Genomic DNA, 15,552 nt, shown 5'->3' on the forward strand with positions numbered 1-15,552 from the left:
CTCTGGAGTTCGACCGGTGCTTCACTTTGCGTGAAAGTCTATTTATGACACCAAATGCTGTTCTACTGCGCGCTGTACAACCGCGGCTATCACCACTTGATGACTTATTACCTTTCTGAAGCGGAGCAAGATTGGTCTGAAGTAGCTAGCCATACTATGCCTACTGAAGGCTATGAGCCATTATAGCTCTGGACTCTTAATCAATTTTGTGTAAACTACAACCAGAGACTCCACGGGTGCCAAGTCAACGGATGTGAGCGCTCCTACTCCTCACATCAAGCTTCTTATTGTACCTCTGACATGTTAAGCCAGTACAAAGTATAGCTGCTCAAACAGATATGCTTGAGTGAAAAGCTGCGCCAAAGAAACTATGAATGAGCTCACAAGAGTACCTACATCTAATGGCATACCGGTAATCTCCAATCGTTTCGGATGCGGCACCTAACATTTTGGCTCCGGAAAAATCGTAAAATAGCACAGTGTCACTATTGACTCCTCTAACTGGCCACCTATCCAATTCCTGGCTGCAAAGTAACGAGAACAATGGACAGGTGAGGCAAGCTGAAACAACAACCATAAGCACAACCCAGGACTCTAGATTGATCATATTGATACATCTCATACATAGTGCAGTCGACGCCTTGATTTGGTATACACAACGTATACTTCTACAACACTCCATATCGTCCACAGTTTTTCGTTCTACCATCGGAGGTATATTTCGTAGCTTATCTTGTTTGTACTTTCTCTTGTGTCCGTCTAGTGCGGTGCATGCATTCCGAGAGCCGATTGGCCGTTTTCCATTGCCACTAGGTAAGCTGTACGGTTGTGTTGTAAGTTCCAGCAAAGGTCCCAATCCAGCTCACTTCACGAGATCGACATGTGACATAGGCCCTGAAGCTTGCACAAGCGCCCATCATTCGCCCTTGACCTGAGCAGCCTCGCGCTCAGGTCTTGTCCTGCTCGACGACTACCTCCAGTACAGGCACCCCCAAACAATAGCTATGAGTCGTCTTGTCGGGTTCTTTGACCAAACGTTGGACAAGATCAAAGGAAACCCCGCGGTCACAGCTTCTACCTCATCCAATGGCTCCGCTACCATACCCATACCTTCGCTGACCGAAGCCTTGCGCACATTGCATCAGAGCGCTGGGGTGTTTCCACCTCTTCAGGTCGCCATCGGAAGCCTGTTGACCTGCGTCGAGCGCATAGAGGTTGGTAGCATACATATCTTACCAGCCCGCTCGACACCCGTTGACGCCGGCTCTTGTCTAGCTTGGACCGAAGCATCGTACGGAGTTCGATCGTCTCGCAACAAGGCTGGCTTCACTCAGCGACTCGCTGGCTTGGCACATAGCGGCATCTAAATCGACGCGTGTTACTGAATTTCTTGAGAAAAAGGCAGCGTGAGTGCGGTGTGATCAACTGGGCTCAAACACTTACCGCTTGTCAAGGTTGGTCAAAGATCAAGTGGAGATCATCAGCAGCAAGCAGAAGCGTGGACTAGCAAGACGCTACAGGCAGGCTCAGCGAGATCAGGATGACATACTGAATGGGTACAGACGGATAGCCGAGATTCTTGATGAGCTACAGGTGAGTGGTCCATCAGTGCTTACAGACGGTATCTCTGACAAAATGAGTAGACCGAGACAAGCCTGAAGATGTGGAGCATAGCCGAAGAGCAGCTCGAGGTAGGTCTCAGAGTATACAGAATACCTGTATATTGACCGTCGGGGCGGTCAGGACTCCCGCCTCAAATCATTATCGCCCGTCCACCTCGCCACCTATAACTCGTCTCTGTCCGAAGACGTCAACCGCCGAGCATGCACTGAGGGTACCCGGGTGAGCATCCTGGCCAAGCTTAACCAATGGTCAGTCGATCCGACCCAGCCAAACGTGTTCTGGATGAACGGCATGGCCGGCACGGGCAAGACCACGATCGCATATACCTTTGCCAAGTCTCTACGAGAACGTGGGGCGCTTGGTGCGAGCTTCTTCTGCACGCGTACATCGAATGAATGCCAAGACGTCCGACAAATCATACCCACTATCGCCTATCAGCTTGCACGACACTGGCCCTCGTTTCGATCGGCCCTGTTGGGCGTTTTGGAGCAAGAGCCTGAGATTCAGTCGCAAGCTATCACCAGTCAGTGCGAGCGACTGATCAAAGATCCGCTATCAAAGGTCATGGACAGAATGACAAAAGGGCTAGTAGTGGTGATCGATGCGCTTGATGAGTGCAGTAGTCCCAAAGGCGTAGGGACGATTCTTGATGTCTTGTTCAGGATTGCTCCCGGCCTTCCCGTCAAGTTCTTCGTCACTAGTCGGCCCGAAGCTGATATCCGCCACAGAGTAGAAGCCCAGCCTGGCCAGAATCGGCTGATGTGCGTACTGCATGACATAGAAGAGTCGCTTGTGCAAGCCGACATCACACTGTACCTTCGTGCCGAGCTTGCCAGCAGCGACGTCTCGGATTCCAATTTGACCCAACTTGCGAGTCTATCAGGTAAACTGTTCATATATGCGGCCACAGCAGTTCGGTACATTCGACAGGCGGGAACCATGGTCGACCAGGATCGCCTCGAGGCCATTCTTAGCTCGGCCTCCGACTCGGACTATCGACACTCGGAGATCAACCAACTATATACGACGATTCTCGATACGGCAGTGTACCAATCGAACCGAGAGCCACGAGAGCAGGAGTGGATGCAACTGATAATCTGGACGGCCGTCTGCACGCGCGAGCCCGTCACCATCGATACACTCGCGGCCCTTGCCGGGATCAAACCAGCAAAGGCGACCATACTGCTCCAGTCGCTATACTCGGTGCTGCACGTATCACAGGTCACCAACATGGTCTCAACGCTGCATGCATCCTTCCCCGACTACATCTTTGACGAAGCGCGGTCCAAAAGGTTCTACTGCGACGAAACGACGCATAGCCAGCTGCTGTCCAAGCACTGCTTCGACATCATGCACGACCAGCTGCGGTTCAACATCTGCGGTCTAGAGACATCGTTCATAGCCGATAGCGAGGTGAAGGACCTGAAGGCTCGAATCAATAGGTCGATCTCGCCAACGCTGTCGTACGCCGCGCACCACTGGGGACATCATGTAGCGAAAAGCACGCACTGCGGGGAGACGCAGACGAAGCTAGAAGAATTTTTCTCAAATCAGCTGCTGTTCTGGATGGAGGTGCTGAGTCTAAAAGGGACCCTGGATATGGGCATAGCTATGCTGTCACTGGTTAAGCCATGGCTGACGGTAAGTTGGTTTGATAGGGCGGTAGCGGAAATAGCCTGATAACGCGTGATAGGCCAAAAAATCGCCATCAAACCTTATCAAGACACTCGACGACTCATGGATCTTTGTGTCCACGTTTGCTGCGGGATCGGGCTCGCAGTCGACACCGCATATATACATCTCAGCACTTGCATTTTGCCATCCGTCCAGTTGGGTCTCGCAGCAATACAAAGGTCGTACCCGGCAATTGCTATCACTGGCAGGCTCGGCAGTAGAGGGGAGTCCAACGGCGCTTCTTGCAACGTGGAGGATGCAGTCGGAACCCGTCCGCGTAGCATTCTCATCTGGTGGGACTCAATTGGCAATTGGATTTAGTGATGGCGCGGTTTGCGTGGTTCATGCTCACAATGGAGCAGTTGCACTTGGACCCCTCAAGGGGCACATGGCGGGGGTGAACTCTGTAGCACTCTCACCCGACGGATCGATGCTTGCCTCTGGCTCCGACAACGGCACCATCCTTGTCCGGGACGCGCAGACGGGCAATCCAATATATGACGTCATCAAGCGATATGGAGGGGTGACGTCAGTGTGCTTCTCACCCGACGGATCGATGCTTGCCTCTGGCTCCGACAACGGCACCATCCTTGTCCGGGACGCGCAGACGGGCAATCCAATATATGACGTCATCAAGGGACATGGAGGGGTGACGTCAGTGTGCTTCTCACCCGACGGATCGATGCTTGCCTCTGGCTCCGACGACGGCACCATCCTTGTCCGGGACGCGCAGACGGGCAATCCAATATATGACGTCATCAAGGGACATGGAGGGGTGACGTCAGTGTGCTTCTCACCGGATGGCAAGCATATTCCCTCAGGGTCCTGGGACCGGAGAACGCAGATGTGGGACAGCGGCGACGGCAGTCTCATACCCAACTCCATCAAACAACATCCTCGCAAAGTCACCTGCACAGCATTCTCTCCTGATGGCAAGCATATTGCATGTGGCTTGGATAGCAATGAGTGTCCCATTGTTGTTTACGACGCATCCACCAGCAAGTCACTCCCCTTTCCATTCGATGCTAATCAATCCTGGGTGTGGTCAATTGCCTTTTTGCCCAACGGAAAGCACCTTGTCACTGGCCATCAATCCGGTGATCTGCGCGTCTGGAGTCTACAGGACGGCACCGCCACACACTCCCCACCCAAAGTACACAACGAGAGAATCACATCCATTGGGGTTTCGCTACTCGGAGACAAACTCGTCACTGCGTCTTATGATAGGTGCGTGTATATATGGGATGTAGAGAACGGCTACTCCAACCCTTGCCTACTTGGCACACACGACGGTTATGTTTACTCCGCGGCGTTCTCACCCGACGGCACACGAGTCGCATCATGCTCATGGGATAGCACCGTCAAGATGTGGAATCCACTCCACTCGACATCCTCTCACACGCCGAAATGCAAGGCGCCAACCAAGGCTGTCTGGTCGGTTGCAATCTCGCCTGATGGGTCACGCATTGCCGCAGCAGGTGAAGACAAAGCGATCTATATGTTCAACGCACGCGACGGCACTGCCGCTGTCGAGCCACTTGTGGCACACACCAATGGGATCAGGTCGATGGCATTCTCGCCCAATGGCAGGTACCTTGCATCATGTGGCCTTGACCGTGCCATCTGTCTGTGGGATGGCACGAGCGGCAAGCTGCTATCCGGTCCACTTCGAGGGCATCAAGACTTGGTTTGGTCGATTTCATTCTCACCCGATGGCAAGCGCATTGTCTCTGCCTCAGATGACATGACCATACAAATGTGGGGTGTGGGAGATGGGACTCTGACAGCTATCGACCTGGTTGGGACACACGAGGACATGGTCTGTTGTGCGACATTCTCTCCTGACGGCGCGCACATTGTTTCTGGCTGCGAAGATGGGAAGATCTGTATGTGGGACTCGCATTCGCTGTCACTCGTGTTCGATCCATTCGGGTCACAGTGGCATAAGGGCAGTATCAACTCGGTCACGTTCTCGCCTGATGGCCAACTTGTTGCTTCTGGGTCCGATGATGACACCATCTGCGTGTTCGACTCCCGCAGCGGCGATCTGGTACTAGGACCTCTCAAGGGACACGAACGATCGGTTCAGTCAGTTGTTTTCTCACCCGACGGCAGTCACATCGTATCTGGCTCGGCTGATGGAAGCGTTCGGGTGTGGGTGGTGAAAGATGGAGCGCCTGCATGCGAGCCACTTCGAGGCCATCAACGTGGGGTTAGCTCAGTGGCATGCTCACCCGACGGTAGATACATCGTCTCAGGCTCATACGACTTAACGATACGGGTATGGAAGGCACCAGGAGGGGGCGTTGTATCTGACCTATCACATTCTGCTCCTTCCGCTTCGGATAAGAGGCAAACACATCGCGCGATTGCTGGCGGGCTGACAGTATCGCAGGACGGATGGATACGAAACCACGACTCACAGCTGGTGTTCTGGGCTCCATCCGATGTACAGAGAGTATTCCCAGGTGTCGGACACGTCTACACCATCGGACCTGAAGGCACGCTGCACACGGACTACAGCCAGCCTCTGTTGCTTGGCGAGGAATGGGGTGGGTGCTATGTTGGAGCGGGATAAGGTGAGTGGCTTACGTGCGATCAACGTGTGGTCATGTATTGACGTGTGAGTTGCGGATAAGTGAGCAAGTGGGCATAGGCGGACTAGCATATATGAATGGCGGCTTCTTGATCATTTAACATACATTGTTTTCCATCTGTCAGTTATGAGATTATCCTGTTCAACAATCTATCTGCTTTGATTAGCCAAAAGATCCCATTAGCAGAGTGTGATCTTGATGCATAGGGAAAGCAGTTTCCCGAACGAAATCAATGTAGAGCTAATAGCACGAATATAAGGAATTGGAGCCTCGCCTGATGTTGCATTGGTGTTTTCGCAGTTGATGAGACAGTAGTCTAGATCTAAATTTGGCAAATGGTGCTAAATTCAAAGAAGGTTTGCACTGTACAGCTACGAACCGTAGTCAACTAGTGATATCATATCATCTCCAGCCCGCGTGGCAAATGGCATCCCAATATGATTGACAGACTATGCTGTCGCCAAGATATAGTAATCGAAGACATGTTTGAATACATATCGGAGTCTGATTGAGGTCGTCGATCAAATTGCTTGGCTAATTTGGTATGCTTCTCGGCGCTTACACTCACTTCTACACCTTCGCGTAACGTGTTTCTCAACCATATCGCTATCATTGACCCAGCCACATATCTCTATAGAAGTACCATGACGCGAAATTATCTCCTTCTGGGTACAACTTTATTAGCCCTAGCTACTCCCGCTCTCTGTTGGGGGCAATATGGTTAGCCGTTTAACATGGAGGTTTTACTTTTGCTAACCTACGTTCTGTTTTCTAGGGCACGAGATCACCGCTACTATCGCAGAGGCACATCTTTTACCTTCGACGCGTCAGGCGATATGCGGCTTGCTTCCTGGCGCGTTCAAGTGTCATCTCGCAGGAGTGGCGGCCTGGCCCGACCTGATAAAACAAGATCCTGAAAATAAGTAGGTATTTCTGCCCGATTCATATGGTGTCTAATCATAATTCTGACCCACGTACAGTAAATATAATAGCCTGCACTATGTCAACGAGCGCAAGAATGACATTCCCCGAAAATGCGACAACTTTGGTTCTTCTGGCTGGACATCGGATCATAATATTCTCACTGCCATCGTTAACCGCACGCGTGATATTGCTTCTACGGATCCGAGGTGGGCTATTCGCACGCTGAATGGTGTAACTCGTCTCATTTAGGACCATTTTCAGTGTTCATGATGAAGCACTACGTTTTCTTGTCCATTTCTTAGGAGATCTTCATCAGCCATTTCATCTTGCTGGTCTCTACCTAGGTGGAAATCGAGGTAGGCAGCTCGCGACAAACGCCCAGTGAATTTCATTAAGTCAGATATCTAGTTGAAGTGCTGTGGAATGGTCGCAAAACCAGTAAGCCTTTGCTTCTGATATAATAACCTTTCCCAAATTTAATATCTTAGACTTGCACGCTGTCTGGGACGAATCTCTGGTCAACCATATGATAATACATACCACTGATCATGCGTCTCCGCTTCCGACTTCTCCATCGACTCCCACTCTGGAACGCGAGCGGAACATTCGAATCGAGGAAGCCCTTCGAGGGTCCATCTATGATGCATACACGAGATCTATATTAATAGAGGGGATCTACGGTCGCTGGGCCAACGAAATACAAGAATGGATTTCCTGCCCAAAACCCAGCGTATCCCTGCATGACGTACAGCTCAGAATGGCCCAGGGAGATCTGATGTTTGATGACCCGGTCGATGTGCCCGTCTGTCCACACCATTGGACCATCAAGACGCACGAGATGCTTTGCACGTATATATGGCCGCTTGGACTCACGGACAAGACGCCTCCCAGGGTATGTGCGTTTTTATTGGAACGCGGAGAAGTATATCTCATGCCTTTTTTCTCAGGAACTGAACACTGCTGATTATGCCGAGCGCGTTCGTAGCGAGTTGGTTGTTGAGAAGCAGCTTGCGATTGGAGGAATGCGGTTGGCTGCGGTGTTGAACAATGTTCTGGCGTCGGAGGACGACAAGGCGAGGTATGGGTTGGTTCCGTTGTAGGTATAGTTGTATTATTTGGAGTGTGTCTTGTGAATGTGCGTATCGTAATTTAATAACTGAAGTGGACTCTATTGTGTCTTGTCCGATACCATGCTTCGACCCTATATGTGCAGCAGAGATGGTGGGGGGTTACCTGGCTTGGATAGATAGAGGAAAAATCGTAGGCACGCGATTATACGGGCTCGATTAAATTCAGGCGCTTGTACTTGGCAAAAATAAAAGACCATATCGAACGGGAGATAATTACCGGTATGGGGGGACTTTCCGAGTAAACTTATTCATATAATCATCTACTCTAACTCACAGGTAAATAAAGAATAATCAGACGACCCAGCAATGCGACTCATAAAACTGGCACGGTACCCAGTCGTATGGGGCGGAGCTTCGGAAAAGTAGGACAATTCGTATTCAAAGTTCCAAAAATCTAAAAGCTCTCTTGAAATAGATTAGTTGATGGATAGAGCACTCACAGGGTGTTCAGCAACCTGAATTCATGGTACGCCTGGGGTATCACAGATGGTTATTGGCCAGAGACTACTTCCAACGCATTTGTTTCAATTGTCACTGTGAAACCCGTCAATTTTACGTTCTGAATGCAAGTCAATGAGGAGATAGTATTAATATTGATAAACGATATGGCGAATCTGGTAGACGTTCCAAACGCCAACATGAAGAGGTGAACCAAGCGTGGTAGGTCCGCTTTACACAACAACGCATATGTCTGACATGTAAAGCTCACCATTTTCACACTTCAAGAGACCATACGACTCGAAGACACTGATGGGAATATGTTTATGACAATGTCCAGCATTACCCAGAACTCGCATATTCCTGACCAGAAAGACATCACGTGCCGCGCTCAGTCGGAAGCAGATTTTGTATCCGATCGAGCGGCCGGACGTACCCACCGTTTGTCGCCCATCCTCACCGACACCAACGACACAAAATGGTTAGTGGCATCGGGAGGGACTTTATGTGTATATGGGACGGGGGGGAGAAATGACGCTTGGGAAAGACGGGGTTGGGTGCGTTTTGTGGATGGGTGAATGGGCTGGATGATGCGTCGTGTTTGGATGGATGCAAGGTGATTGGAGAGATGGAGAGAGCTAACAAGATTGATTTTGTAGACCAAGAAGAGAAGAAATGGTGGCCGCAACAAGCACGGCCGTGGCCACACCAGCTTTGTCCGCTGCTCCAACTGCTCGCGATGGTGCGTTGGATCTAATCACGTCGTGCACTATGGCTCATGTATTTGATGACAGCGTGCCCAAGGACAAGGCCATCAAGCGCTTCACTGTGAGGAACATGGTCGAGTCTGCCGCAGTGCGTGATATCTCGGATGCCTCTGTCTACAACGGTCCGTCCCTAGTGGTCAACTTGGCTTGCCTTGGTCTAATGCTTGTCTGCAGAATACGCTCTCCCCAAACTCTACATCAAAATCGCCTACTGCGTTTCGTGCGCGATCCACTCGCACGTCGTCCGTGTGCGTTCGCGCGAGGGAAGGAGGAACCGTGCGCCGCCCCCACGAGTACGGTTCAAGGACGGAAAGAAGGTTAACCCGGCTGTTACCGCTGCCGAGGGCGACAAGCCGGCTGCGGCTACTGCTGCCCAGTAGACGGGTGGATTCTTGATCTGTATTTTGAACTTGTTCGTATCGTATTGTGTTCCACCTGAATTTCCAAAGTTGAGCATCGAGTCGGCGGGGGATGGTCTACAGAAGCTGTTGCGAATGTATCTGGGATGTGGATCAGGGAGGTCGTCCCCTGGGCAAGCACCTGCCAACTTCACTACCGGTCTTTTTCCTGGACAGAAATTCATTAATAAACGAACCAGTCGCGACTCACGCTGCCTGGATCGCAACACCGATTTCACGACAGAAATAGCCGTCACTCGAAATATCACGAGTAAACCAAACTCGCATTGGACTATGGTGCTGTCTATAATACAAAACTCGTTTTACGTATCGATCATATGAAAACCAGGAAAGTGTTTCTGAATGCTGTGCTATCCTCTCATGGAATATTACCATTCGAATTCCCTGTAAATAGATGAGTAACGTTTGGGAATTCAAATGGATATTACAAGTCGAGTGTGCGAAAATGAGGGGTGATGGTACTCACCCATTACACTTCATAAAGAGGTAGTCCTTGCCATTGACATGGATCATGCCGTCCTTCAGCACGCACTTCCACTTGTTCTTGACGCGCTGAACCTGTGAAAGACGATTCGGACCTGATAGCAGGAACCGAGAATAAATAGCCATACCTTGTCGTATGTGCAAAAGACGTAATCCCCAGCCTCGCCAGCTCCCTCGTCTGCAAGAGTAAATCAGAACAACACTCGAGAACCAAAAAAATGCACCCACTCTCAACATCATCCGCGTCCGAATCATCACTATCATCCAAGTCTGACCCAATCTCCTCCGTTCCACGACCATCATCCAAGGTCTGCAACGGCGGTGAAGCAGCATCAATCTCCGAGGACCCATCCAACTGCGAAATCCGACTCGGACCAGCCTCGGACATGACCAGAGTCTTCATATACTCCTCGAGCGGACTATACTTCTTCGTCCTCGGCGCACCCGACCCAGCAACCTCGTCCCACCCATCCACACCTCCGCCTCCACCGTTTGCCTCTTCGCTCGGCCCGTCGACTTGCGGGACCCGCGTGAGTTGGACTCCGCCGGCGGGGGCAAACGTGCCGTGCTTGGGCGCCGCGTCTTCGTCTTCGGTCTTTACCCGCGGACTAGGCGCTGGGAGAGGTTGTGGCTGGGGTGGCGGTGGGGGCTGCACGATCGGAGGGAGCTGGTATCCCTGCGGCGGAGGCGGCGGGTACGCATACGGATATCCCGGTGGAGGCGGGTACGGCTGGTACGGATACTGCATAAGCGACGGATGTGAAGGGTGAGGTGGGTGGTGTGGGTGGTACTGGGGTTGCGGCGGTGGGGGTGGGTGCGGATGCGTAGGGTGGATCGGAGGATGACGCGCGGGAGGCGAAGTGGGCGCCGGAGGTTCAAACTGGGCCACATTCGAAGCGACCACTTTGGTTTCCCATTTCTGCCAGCCATCCCAGAGTTAGGTGGATCCCAAGTTATTTTGGAGGGAAAAGACGCACATTTTGGAGTTGGGCCATCACATCCTCGTCAACTCCAAACTCTTCAAACTCGCTTTTGATGTTCGCCATCACCTCGTCGATGATCGCGCGGTACACTTGAGGCTGGCCGTGCACGGGTGCATCGTTGTGAGGTCTAATCGGCAACGGACGAGTCGGAGATCACTTACCACAATCCGATTCGACATGTCGTGGCTTTTATACTTGTCGAGGTTGAGCACAGGCGGCCTGTTTGCTTCCGAGGGCACGTGGGGTGACTAATCAGGGATTGGCACGTGATAAACACATGCTGCGCATATATCTTTCCTTGCTGGCACGCTGGGTCTGGGATATGGCCATATCTGACGAGTTGGTAAAGTGTACTACTCCCACTATGACTGTATATATCTGTGATCACTATCCCGAGCGACGTGTGGTGCATAGCTAGCACCTAGTTATCATGGCGTGATTCGCAGTCCGTCTCAGCGGCGAGCGAGATATTCATAAATTTGTGAGGTTAGCCGATCAAAGAGTATACATTTAGCTATGGTGCCGCCTGTTGTTACTTCAAGCATCTCCACAAGTGGAGGAGCCCAGGCGGAGGGCTGAAAGCGACCAGAGTGCTTTGCACCTGCTCTATCCTATTCCGGCTCAACCTTCCAAATTCATACACATTCACTAAGCTCAAAGGTCTTAAAATGTATTTCTTTTGCCCCAGATACTTGAGAATTACCCACTTCATCACGGTCTCACATCGTACCGCTATATAAGCCCGTGACGTGCCCAGTTATCGTATGAAATGTAACAACGGTTCAATGAATCGACGTAAACGTCAAACAAGCTGAACATCAATATTATCCTATTCGACTTGTATAAGTAAGCGAGGCTAGGCGCGAGTACCTTGATGAGTTGTTAGCAGGTCTTTCACAGCTTTCTACTGTTACATCTCGATTACCTTACTTCTCGAGTCTTGTGACTTTTGGCCCCTGAAACCAGGGATATTCAACCCGTACCCTCTCTCGCACCGGGTTGGATGGCGAACCGACTACTGCTTATGGCAATAATCTTCTGTTACGATACGCATACAGAAGCCCACATCTATAGCGCTTTAATTCAGATCCCACTTTACTTTGTCCCTTTTTACAGAAGTGATGGACACTCGAATGGTATAATATGCCACGGAAACGTGAAGCAATGTTTGATGCATAAGTACGAGTTCGTTTTATGTATTTAAGTAGTAGATTATAATAAAAGTAATGATTGAGTAGATACAAGTGCGTGATGAGATGAGTATTCAAGGCTTGAACGAGGTTCTTTTTTACCCGAACTCTACAGGCATGACTTACACGTACTGCTCATACATTAATCAAGTCGTTCACTTGACTCGATTGCACAACATTTTAGTACACTCTACATCTTTTTTGTTTGATTCACCTGCCATACGCAGGCTGTATAACCGTGTAGACTTAATGGTCCTATTTTCTGCAATAATTTAGGGGTATTTCCATGTCGCATTTTCTTAGTTTCTCCTCCCTCCGTGGAGTGCGGTAGATAGCATTTCCAAGTTAACCGCATCTTTGATCATAGATATATGTAGGTAGCTATCGACCAGGCCATAGTAAGGGTATATATTACCGAAGTCAAGTTGAGCCAACCACTCGATAGGTATCCTTCCGCGATCTCTGACTACATTGAAATCGGAGAATCCGACCCATGTTTGATTTTTACGTGTCTGTTTCGAGCGTCCCTTCTTGTGAACCGAGCCAAGCAATGAGGGCAACCAAAGTCTAGGCGATCGCCTACCTTCCAGCTGGCGGGCAGTAGTTTTGCTTGGCTTCGAGATATTAATTCATCTGTTACGGCTTGAGCCTTGAAAAGATTGAAGTTGTATATTAGCGCTCGAAATAAGCGGCCGTATTCAGGATCAAACGCACCTCTTGCCTTAAATGAACGGTGCGTCTAAAAGGTGAAGCTAAGTCAGATAGGGGCTCTCTTATCGTACTACACGTACAGATGTCGTTCTAGGTCTGGGCCTCTATTTAACTGCACCATACAACGCCAACCAGTAATAGGACTGATATATTCGCACCTGTATGACATCATTATCGACAACGATTAGGGCTCGACGTCTAATCTCACTGCATGGTCTCGTTCCATCGGACTTCTGGTGATCGACGAACCCTGATCCCCACATGGCCGCGTGGATTAGTGTAGTCAAGCGATGCATACACTCCGGAATTCCTGCGGCGTGTAGAGGCTACAGCTATCAACTCTGGCACTTTTGCGATCTGGGTGCCGCGAGCTCCTCGAACATGCCCTTCTGTATCATGTAGTAACCGAGCGGGATACTGGACAGTTGGGGAGGCTAGGTTATTATATCAAAGATCAGTAGCTATCAAGAGCGTGTGGAGATAATGCTCACTCCGACAAATACGGAGATTTGGGTATTGGCGACAGGTTCCGTCGAACGTTGAGGCCTTGGGATATGTTATACCGGGCTTTTCTCGCTCGTCGTGCTTTGCACAGGATGGTATGCCAAAAGGGTACTCTTCAACTCTCGAAGGCCCAGGCATAAGAGCCAATCCGTACTCTCTGAAGGATTGTTGCCATATTGAGCTGTCGGGCACTCCCTCGGAAGATGCATAGTTTGATCCATCAAAAGTATAGTTAGTAGGCAACTGCTCTTGGATGGGTATCGAGCCGAGTAAACTTGAATCAGCTTGGATATCCTGTTTTGAAAACTTATTGTTAGACGGGAAATCTATGGCAGGAAAACTAAGATGATTTACTGTTGGGTTTCGTATGCCCACCATATTGTACGAGGTCAAATGACCACGGTCTAATAGACGGAGACAAGTCATATTTATAAACGAATCGACCGGGTTAGCATATTCGTAATACGGGACTTCTTTGAGTTTAGCCAAATTACATCTATAATAAAAAGACTCACTAATATTTTCAGGAGTCATATTGGTGAGATGAGCAGTATTCCCTAGTGCACTCCATGGCTAGCTATATAGCTGCTGGGTCCGATTGAGGTGGACAGGTATGATGCATCGTGTATTGATAATTACCCGTCCGCACATCCTGAGTACAACCAAGCCACCGATACGATTCGGCATAACTGAGGTCTCCCGTGTGATATTCTAGGTCGTATTTCGGGGGTGCCCTCTCAAAGAGGTTTAAGTAGCAACGAGGATACAGTGGTAACCTTTCTGGATATTGAAGCTAAGATTTGAGTGAGATCTGAGTGAGGGACGATCTGGCTAGAACATTGTACTTAGAGAAAAACTAATCTTCTTTCCGATTGAATTATTTTATTGGTTGAGGAGATCAGGGGTACCACATATGTAAGTCAGTGTCACCGTAACTTCTTACCATAACTTTGCTTACCAGCTCGGTAGACGCATTGTATCCGAAGGCCTGGACAAGCATTGGGTCTGAATGTAGTTAACCCACTAGTCCACGCGTAAATACCGTGATTTGTTATCAGCCGCTCATCAAGCTACTTAATTCTTGTCCCCAATATCACACACCCCAGCACAGCTTAGTCCTAGAACTGAGAGGGTGTCTCAGTTCCATAAGCTGGGATTCATGATTCAAGTCCGACACGCGCCCGCACAGAATGAAAGACGTCATAGGTATTTGCAACGAGTCCGGAGATCGATTCATTTATTAATACATCATTTCAGGTCAAGCTAACTTTTGGATATCCGTTTCATTCTCTTAACAGGCATCCAGACTATTCAATGACAAGATCGGATATAGTGCAAAAGGCCATTTTTGATGTTTCAGCCCGGGACCTAACCCAATGCTTCGCTGCGACCATTCTATAGCATAATAAGAGTGAATATTAGGTAATGTAGAAGGGTGCCGGATATAGTAGTACTACTGCTTTGGGTGGCAAACGAAACGGCTACTTGGAAAAGAGGGTGGGGGTGACTTATAGTCCGGCAACTAATTTCTTGAATAGCCCCAGCCTCATGAGATAGCTGATCACATGCATCTATCGCTGCTATGATCTATCTTCCAACTCACCTCAACTTCCCCCAGGAGCCTGGAGGAGCTACTGCTATATCCATGACATTCGTGACTATCTTTTCTTGCAGCGATCCCATGAGATGGACCTTATCCGAGGCATGCAACTGAGCTTTCTTTGGATAGCTAGACTATATTCTCACGAGCATACCTGGGAACACTCGAGTGACACAAAACTGGTACGATTCAACTACGTTAACAAATTAACGATCGGAGAAGAACAATGCCCAGATGCGGCATGGGGAAGTGGGATATCAGATGTCAACACACCAATGGCAAAATGACTCATGAGCCTAAGAGTATAAAGGGTAACATGCTTGCTTCTTCCCAGTTTCATAGATGATGCCTAAAAAGGCTCAGGGAGTAGTATTACAAACATAGGTTTTTCAGCTCAGGCCTGAACGGGAAGTAGCGAACTTGATTAAACACACTCAAGATTATGGATATGTGTGGAACTATAAACTATAGGTCCCTTGCCTGGCAATTATCATGCGAAGAAAGCTCTC

General features: G+C 49.7%; 3 protein-coding genes across 3 annotated transcripts; 2 read left to right on the top strand and 1 right to left on the bottom strand.

The window, feature by feature from the left end:
* Window positions 1-1,004: 1,004 nt before the first annotated feature.
* Window positions 1,005-5,875, top strand: RhiXN_08739 (peptidase C14; the record flags this gene model as incomplete). The annotated part of the gene is made up of 6 exons (XM_043328555.1): window positions 1,005-1,214; window positions 1,276-1,406; window positions 1,455-1,593; window positions 1,644-1,691; window positions 1,744-3,264; window positions 3,317-5,875. The coding sequence occupies 6 exons, from the start codon at window positions 1,005-1,007 to the stop codon at window positions 5,873-5,875; spliced, it is 4,608 nt and encodes a 1,535-aa protein (XP_043183940.1).
* Window positions 5,876-6,538: 663 nt separating this feature from the next.
* Window positions 6,539-9,533, top strand: RhiXN_08740 (S1/P1 nuclease; the record flags this gene model as incomplete). Its single annotated transcript, XM_043328556.1, has 9 exons — window positions 6,539-6,614; window positions 6,670-6,817; window positions 6,887-7,024; window positions 7,080-7,174; window positions 7,227-7,256; window positions 7,307-7,710; window positions 7,766-7,896; window positions 9,046-9,275; window positions 9,328-9,533. The coding sequence occupies 9 exons, from the start codon at window positions 6,539-6,541 to the stop codon at window positions 9,531-9,533; spliced, it is 1,458 nt and encodes a 485-aa protein (XP_043183941.1).
* Window positions 9,534-9,940: 407 nt separating this feature from the next.
* Window positions 9,941-13,977, bottom strand: RhiXN_08741 (transcription factor IIA, 1-like; the record flags this gene model as incomplete). The annotated part of the gene is made up of 12 exons (XM_043328557.1): window positions 9,941-9,956; window positions 10,039-10,130; window positions 10,184-10,233; window positions 10,284-10,974; window positions 11,033-11,134; window positions 11,200-11,286; window positions 12,943-12,967; window positions 13,020-13,097; window positions 13,148-13,373; window positions 13,431-13,737; window positions 13,798-13,913; window positions 13,959-13,977. The coding sequence occupies 12 exons, from the start codon at window positions 13,975-13,977 to the stop codon at window positions 9,941-9,943; spliced, it is 1,809 nt and encodes a 602-aa protein (XP_043183942.1).
* Window positions 13,978-15,552: the final 1,575 nt, after the last annotated feature.

The sequence above is a fragment of the Rhizoctonia solani genome, chromosome 10 (genome assembly GCF_016906535.1).
Source record: "Rhizoctonia solani chromosome 10, complete sequence".
In the NCBI taxonomy this organism is placed as follows: Eukaryota; Fungi; Basidiomycota; class Agaricomycetes; order Cantharellales; family Ceratobasidiaceae; genus Rhizoctonia; species Rhizoctonia solani.